Source organism: Oncorhynchus mykiss, chromosome 13 (assembly GCF_057628025.1).
Source record: "Oncorhynchus mykiss isolate SJ-2025 chromosome 13, ASM5762802v1, whole genome shotgun sequence".
NCBI classification, from domain to species: domain Eukaryota; kingdom Metazoa; phylum Chordata; class Actinopteri; order Salmoniformes; family Salmonidae; genus Oncorhynchus; species Oncorhynchus mykiss.
Window position 1 is genome coordinate 28,082,249 of NC_143034.1, and position 8,598 is coordinate 28,090,846.

General features: G+C 45.7%; 1 protein-coding gene across 1 annotated transcript; it reads left to right on the forward strand.

The window, feature by feature from the left end:
• The first annotated feature begins 5,020 nt into the window (after window positions 1-5,020).
• LOC118938224 (uncharacterized) lies at window positions 5,021-6,738 on the forward strand. Its single transcript, XM_090195916.1, has 3 exons — window positions 5,021-6,001; window positions 6,092-6,203; window positions 6,467-6,738. The coding sequence occupies exons 1-3, from the start codon at window positions 5,021-5,023 to the stop codon at window positions 6,634-6,636; spliced, it is 1,263 nt and encodes a 420-aa protein (XP_090052042.1). The 3' UTR covers window positions 6,637-6,738.
• Window positions 6,739-8,598: the final 1,860 nt, after the last annotated feature.

Below are 8,598 nucleotides of genomic sequence, written 5' to 3' on the forward strand. Positions count from 1 at the left end.
ATAACAAATCAACACGACATATTAAAATATGAACCTGGTGAAATTCACATAGTACTTTAACAACTGTTACATATGCATACTATATACATATTTATTTACAACATTTACAAACCAACCTCCTGCATTCAACCAGTTTGTATAAATTATGATTGATGTGTGACTTGAAGCTATATTGGGCAATTTGGGCAAAAGCGTAACAATGACTGTCTTGGACAAATATACATTTGGCTTAAAACATTTATTCATTCATGGGCAATATGTGTGCATGCCCTGATCATATCAGCTTACTACATCTGTCTTCCCTCACCAAACCCATCAATGATTTGATTTATTTGACTATAATATATCAGTTATGGCCAACAGAGGGCATCATTTATCCATATAATACGATAAAACCTCACGGAACCTAAATTAATTGGGTTCCATTGTAAACATTTTTCAGATATCGTATGTGATCAGAAACAATGCATTAATTTCCGCGAGTGGTCGCTCTGTGCTTTTGTAGTTGACGTCATAATGTACGATGGAATATAGAAGCCTATGACGTAAACGAACTCCAGAAAATGTTCAGTGCGCTACTTTTGCCTCAGTTGAGTTGATGCTTTGCAAAGGACAGTCATCCTCATGTTCAAATAAATCACTTTGAGTGGACAAAGAAGACATTCTGTGTGAGTACAGCATAACTGGCCAAGATGTTGTAAAAAAAATGTTTGAAATGTATTTTAAAGTGTATTTGTTTATTTAAAAAAATGTCAGGTCCAATCTGAAGGGTGCCTGAAAGCACAATGGATAGAAATCATAAACCGTTGAGAAAAATTATTCTAAAAGTAAGTCTCATAAGTGATAAAACATTTTTTGTTCATTCTGGGGCTATCCCTCTTGATATGTAATGAGGCTATCTTCTTGGTAGTATAACCTATATCTGTAAAAACAGATTGATATGATTTATAGTTGGAAAAGTGGGCATAATTAATTGAGGGCTAAGGTTAAATGTATTTCCTTATGTTCATATACCCCAGGCTGGGACCCTCCAAGCTAGTGCTGGAGAGCAGGTCCTCCAGACAGACATCACTGACCATGATGGACTAAGGCTGCCAGCCCTGGTAGACTGCCCCATTGACAGCCCCCTAAAGGTAAGAAAACGTCTTATAGTTCTGTTGCAAAACGTCTGGTTGTAACAGAGACCAGTTGGTTGCAATCTAGTAATATGACGTGTTGAAAACCAGTTTACAACGCAATAATAAAGCCATTAAGACGGTTCCTACCGTCTGTAAGCTGTTAGTGTCTTAACGACCGTTCCACAGGTGCATGATCATAAATTGTTTATGGTTCATTGAACAAGCTTGGGAAACAGTGTTAAAACCCTTCACAATGAAGATCTGATATTTGGATTTTTACGAATTATCTTAAAAATACATGGTCCTGAAAAAGGGACGTTTCTGTTTTTGCTGAGTTTAGTTAGAACTAATAGTTTTGGAATTCAGATTTGAATTCTGATTGTTATTCTAAAGTTATGGTTTATAGTTGGAAAAGTGGGTATAATAATGGAGGGCTTAAGTTCTATGTATTTCCTTATGTTCCTATACCCCAGGCTGGGACCCTCCAAGCTAGTGCTAGAGAGCAAGTGCACCAGACAGATGTCCATTCCGCTGGCCATGATGGACTAAGCCTGCAAGCCCTGGTAGACTGCCTCCAGGATAGCCCTCGAAAGGTAAGAAACAGCTTTTAGTTCTGTTGCAAAACGTCTGGTTGTAACGGAGGCCAGTTGGATGCAATCTAGCAATACGACGGGTTGAAAACCAGTTTACAACGCGATAATAACGCCATTAAGACACATGGACCACCTACTAGTTAGAACTAATACTATTGGAATTCAGATTTGAATTCTGATTCTAATTCTAAGGTTAACCCTTATGTGACATGTCACTCAGTACCATTATGCCTATGGTGAAAAATGTGGTTTCTATGGTGATATGATTTCCCCACTGTTATTCGTCTCAGAACCTTGTGCCGAAGCCCCCGCGAGGCCCCAGGCCCAGCCGAGAGGCAAATATATCAAAGTCAGAAAAGAAGGCCACAGAGGTTATCAAGGCTAGAAGGTCTAGGGAGGCTAAGTATGGGGTGAAAAAACTAAGTCGCCAAGTAGTTGGTATGTTGGCACTGCCTCAATCTCTTCTAACTCAAACAACCAGTTACAGTGAGTATTCATCTCCACTTCCAAAATACCTGGATTTATTGATAGAATTCTAAAACGATATATGGTGGAAGGATCCACTAATGTCTACGATCCTCTTTCTGTAGGTGTCCTGCCAGCTATCAAGAAGGGCACTAAAGTTACTAAAATGGATACAACAGGTGGGTGTTGGTGACACAGTGTTTATTCCTGATTATACAACTTCAATAGAACCGTTTCCATGGTTACTAGCTTGTTCGGTGGTAATTCTGACTGTCTTCTGTTTCAGAACCCCTATGTCCCTTGACACCTGATGGGGAGATAATTATCTCCTCTTCATCTGTTGATGACCTCCTGACCCCAAAGAGTGATGTCACATCCGAGGCTAAGAGCGATGATGCCTCCCGTCCAATAGGACCTGAGGTGTTCTCTCTAACAAACTTCCTGAAGTCTCACCCGTGAGTCCTGCTGTGAACCTCATTATGTGCAGAAAAAATATTATCTATGTAAGCACTAGTTTAAGTTGCCAATGATTCCTGGTGTTTGTTTGTTTGTTTTCCAGTAAGAGAAAGCTTATCAGGAACTTCCTCAAACAAATAGTAAGTCCCTCATTTCTTCTGCTTTCAAAGGTGGAGTGATCATGTGAAAAAAATATATTTTAACATAAAAACTACTAGCTGTCATTTTGTTGTTTTCTGTTTCTCTTTCTAAGAACGTGACAATAGGTGACCTGGACGAGATCATCGAGTGGGTGGTGTGTGTCTCCAATGAGGTGTTCCTCCCAGTGATGGTTCTGATCAGGACATCCAGTCCAGAGTCGTCAAACTCGTCCCGCTGGGGGTCAGGTGAGCTCCAGATCATCTCCAGGGAGTTCCACCAGCGGAGTTCTGAGCCGAAGGGAAGGCTCCTGGGTGGGCAGCCGCCCACTCCCCCTTCTGAGACCGACAAGGAGCTTCAGGGCGTAGCAGATCTGTCTGTGAGTAACATCTTGAAAAGGGCCCAGGAGGACCTCTTCTTTTCTGTTGAGGATGACTTGGAGAACACCCATCCAGACATCAGTCTGACCGAAGAGAGGCTCTCCAGCATCTTCTCAGAGTTGTTCAGGGACGCCTGTGAGAGTGCCCAGGAGGCCGCCAGACGGATCCACCATATGAGGTCTGGAAGAGGCAACAGCAGCCGGAATGGGAGATGCCCTGGGTTATCACAGGGATCGAGCAAGTCCAATATGCCAGATTTGGGAGAACTGGGGTCAGTGAGGAAGCCCAAGGAAAGCGACGTCCATAAAGTCCTTAGCGAGGGGTCCCTCCCTGCCCTTGCCCTGCTTGGGGAGAGGCCAGGGGAAGTTGGGGAGACCAGCAGCCCTGCTGGGGAGATAGACACGACCCAGACTGCCAGCACTCCCAGCATTCCCCGGTCTGGGCATGGCGGCAGAAGAAGTAGGCAGACCACCGCTCCCACCACCGGCCACAGAGAGGCAGGAGTCACAGCCAGTAACATCTTTGATGTTATTTTTCATCAGACGCACTCCGACACTGACCGGGAACTCCACCAGGAGTTCAGCAGTGAGGATGATGTTTCACTGAATGACATCACGGACATTAAGTTAACACCACCAGTGGAGCCCCTAGGGCAGATCCTGTCCTCATGGAAGCTGGTCAACAGGATCTTCAGGGGGAAGGTTCACTACTTTGGGAAGGAGCTCATCTGCAAGGTGTATCAGATGCTTCTGGACACCGGTATGGGAAGGAGGCCAATGGCCTGCCAGAGCAGGTCCGAGCCCATCCTGAAAGACCTGGCTGCCAACCGTAGGCTCTCCGATGAATTTTTCACAGACGTGCTGTACATGTTCATCCAACGGGCCATTAAGAATCTGCTGGAGAACTTCTTGGGCCTGCCGACCACCCCACCGGGTAGAGACATTATGTGGAATGACAACTTCAACTGGATGTATAGGGACGGCTGGGGGGAGACCCCCACATCCAGCGAGAACGAGTTGTGGGACAGCGACTCCACCTGGTCACTTGACCTTGGAGAGAAGGAGGGGGCAGAGTCCAGTGGGAGGTGGGCCGCTCTGTTAGAGAGGGGTAGCTTCCTGACCCTCCAGTCCTCCAGCTCCCTCTCCGATGACAACAAGGAGGCACTAGGTTAGTTATTATGTTGTTTTTAACGTCTTTTTCACCCGCACATTCCCCTTCTTTCTTTTCTCTTATTGCCAGTAATGGTATTTTCATTTTCTCTCTCCTCTTTTTTTCTATACAGTGTTTGGAGACAGGTTGTGTGAAGAATTACTTTAAATCAAATGTCAAACTCATTCTATAGAAGGCCAGGTTTCTGCAGGGTTTCACTCCACCCTTGATTGATGAATTAAGGTCACTAATTAGTAAGAAACTCCTCTAACCTGGTTGTCTAGGTCTTAATTGAAAGGAAAAAACTAAAACCCGCAGACACTTAGCCCTCCATGGAATGAGTTTGACACCCCTGTATTAAATACATTTTGATTTGACTAGGGGCCGTCTGCCAGGTCCTGACCACCAGGGTGGGAGACATCCTGAACAGTACCTGCAACGACGATTACAAGGCTAGGCTCATCATCCAGAAAGGTACACTTATAACCTGTTTTGCTCATATCACCAGTAATAACCATGTAATAACTTGTGTAATAACCAGTGTATTACCATTATAGTAAATGTACTAGATACTGCATAGTGTTATACATGGATGTGGCTTTGAACCAGTTCAGAATATGATTGTGTTTTCTTAGGATTGGATTCCGGTGCCAGGGAAAGGTTCCCTGGCTCTCCGTGTTCCTCTTCACCCAAGGACGAAGAGGAGGTGGTTGTAAGTGTCATGACTGTCTCATACCCTAAACCCTCCACCTCAACCCAGGCAGCATGGGCAGCTCCTGCCCAGACTCTGGACGGTTTTCTGCCCAGACCCTGCCTGGATGAAGAAGAGGTAGTCCCCAGCACCTCCATGAAGGACGACTCTGTGACGACCACCCATGCAGCACGGGCAGCTCCTTCCCAGACCCTGGAAGAAGAGGTGGGGTGCGCTGAGGTCTCTGAGATGAGTGACAGCTCCCTGATGCCCACCAAGAAGAGGCAGGACCCCCTGGAGAAGATTCCCTCCCTACTACCAGGCAAGGAGCACATCCTCCTTCGCAGCACTCCCTGGGCCACCGTCATGAGCCCCCAGACTCTGAAGTTTATTCTCCACGGCATCATGTGCCGACTGGAGGCCTCAGAGTCCCCCCAGACAAGGAGGGCCAATGACCCCTTCAGGCTGATGAAGGATCTCTTTGTGGAGGTCCAGCATGCCCTGAAGTATGCTGACATCTCTGTCGTCTTTGGCCTGGAGGAGAGCATCCAATTCAGTGGGGAGGATGCGGTGAAGGCCATTGTGAAGACTGCGGCTAAAAGATTGTCCCTGCTTTCGGACTCCAACCGGGCTCAACTTCGTGCCGCACGCTCTGGTAGCGAGGGAGCCATCAGGTACATGGCGGACATCATCACACAAGTCATAGATGACTATTCCGAGGACTGGAGTTCCGACGGCCATTTTGGAGCCAGGAGGAGCCGTGGTAGTGGGAGGTCACACTCCTCAACCTCCTCAAGGAGTGACGTCACCCTCACCGAGGAGCTCCTGGCTTGGAGGGAAACTCTAGAAGAGGACCTAGAGGAGATGGCTGATGACAGCACTGGTTTGGAAAAGACCAGTGTAAGCTCAGCCATCTCTGAGAAGTCCCAGGTAATTAGCTACCTTTCTGAAAGCACCAAGCCCATCAGCAGCGCCCTCTCCACAGACCTCGAGGACATCATCTCCACACAGGTGAGACGGCCAAGAACCAGTAGATCGTTTAGTTATTTGGGCTGTTTGATTGTGAGGCATCGACTCATGTCTGTTTCTCTCTCTACTAAGAAGAAAGAGAAGGAAGAGGCTATGAAGAAAGAAGTGAGGAAGTCAGGAAAGAAGAAGCGAGGCAATAACAAGAACCAGAAGAAGAACAAGGTGTCTCCTCTTGGCAATGATAGTAAGTCCTCATTTCTGTCAGTCAGCATGTGCATCTGTCTTCAGCACACTATTGTAATGTAAGGACGGGAGACTATGATGAAGTTATCAGGGTCTTATTCATTAGCCACTAAATGGAAGACAGCGGACTAAAACAGGGAGGAACTTTCTTGAACTTGCCAATAACAAATGCTTGTTTTTGTTTCCGTTTAAAAATATTTTGCTACTGTGTACCCTAATGAACACAACCCTGATTTCATGCCTTGTTCTCTGTCACCTGTTCAGGTACTGTGGCTGAAGATGAGCTTAAGAAAAAACAGGCTCTCCTCCCGCGGATCACAGCCGCCCTGGCAAAACTATTTTGCTTCCCCTGCAAAAAAAAACTGCAAAAAGTAACTGTGCAGAAGACGAGTTTGGGAAAACCCTGCTGCCACCTCCCCCAACCCACTTTCTAAATAAACTCTCGAAGCCAACAGAAGAGGGAGGGAGACAACCCCCCCTACTCACAACTCATTTTATTACACCACATTTAATTCAATAAACACAACTTGCATCTATTTTGATCTTCTTCTTCTTGAGTTTTTTTTTTAAAGACCCACCTGCATGCTATAGATTCTTAAGGTCAATTTGCTGTCTACTACAGTATCATTGTTATGAGTATGTTCACTGTGCCAGTCATTATAGCCAGTATAGGCTATAATAATGCCCTAACCTAATTGCAATTGACATAAAAAGAGTTACATTTGAATAATTCCCTCATTTTATATATTGTTTTTGAGGGCAAAGTGGGTGGGGTTATATCCTTCCTGTTTGGCCCTGTCCGGGAGTATCATCGGATGGGGCCACAGTGTCTCCTGACCCCTCCTGTCGCAGCCTCCAGTATTTATGCTGCAGTAGTTTATGTGTCGGCGGGCTAGGGTCAGTTTGTTATATCTGAAGTACTTCACCTGTCTTATCCGGTGTCCTGTGTGAATTTAAGTATGCTCTCTCTAATTCTCTCTTTCTCTCTCTCGGAGGACCTGAGCCCTAGGACCATGCCTCAGGACTACCTGGCATGATCACTCCTTGCTGTCCCCAGTCCACCTGGCCGTGCTACTGCTCCAGTTTCAACTGTTCTGCCTGCGGCTATGGAATCCTGACCTGTTCACCGGACGTGCTACCTGTCCCAGACCTATTATTTGACCATGCTGGTCATTTATGAACATGTGAACATCTTGGCCATGTTCTGTTATAATCTTCATCAGAGGTTACTCGGCGGTATATAACAAAGTATTGAGATAAACTTTTGTTATTGACCAAATACTTATTTTCCACCATCATTTGCAAATAAATTCATTAAAAATCCTACAATGTGATTTTCTGGATTTTTTTCCTCATTTTGTCTGTCATAGTTGAAGTGTACCTATGATGGAAATTACAGGCCTCTCTCATCTTTTTAAGTGGGAGAACTTGCACAATTGGTGGCTGACTAAATACTTTTTTTGCCACACTGTATATACAAAAGTATGTGGACACCACTTCAAATTAGTGGATTCGGACAGTTCAGCAACATCCTTTGCTGACAGATGTATAAAAATTGAGCACACAGTCATGCAATCTCTGTAGACAAACATTGGCAGTAGAATGGCCTTTACTGATGAGCTCAGTGACATTCAACGTGGCATCATCATAGGATGCCACCTTTCCAACAAGTCAGTTTGTCAAATATCTGCCCTGCTAGAGCTGCCCCGGTTAAATGTAAGTGCTGTTATTGTGAATTGGAAATGTCTAGGAGCAACAACGGCTCAGCCGTGAAGTGGTAGGCCACACAAGCTCAAAGAACGGGACCGCCGAGTGTTGAAGCACGTAGCTAGTAAAAAATAATCTGTCCTCAGTTGCAACACTCACTACAGAGTTCCCAACTGCCTCTGGAAGCAACTTCAGCATAATAACTGTCTGTCGGGAGCTTCATGAAAGGGGTTTCCATGGCTGAGCAGCCGCACACAAGCCTAAGATCAGCCAATGCTTGGCATTGCGCATGGTGGAGTGGCGTAAAGCTTGCCGCCATTGGACTCTGGAGCAGTGGAAACGCATTCTCTGGAGTGATGAATCACGCTTCACCAGCTGGCAGTCCAACCGACAAATCTGGGTTTGGCGGATGCCAGGAGTACACTACCTGCCACAATGCATAGTGCCAACTAATGTTTGAAGGAGGAATAACGAATTGCCTGGGGCTGTTTTTCATGGTTCGGGATAGGCCCTTTAGTTCCAGTGAAGGGAAACCTTAACGCTACAGCATACAATGATATTCTATACGATGCCCTTTCCCGTTTTAGCATGACAAAGCCTCCGTGCACAAAGGGAGTTCCAAACAGAAATGGTTTGCCGAGGTTGGTGTGGAAGAACTTGACTGGCCTGCACAGAGCCCTGACCTTAAC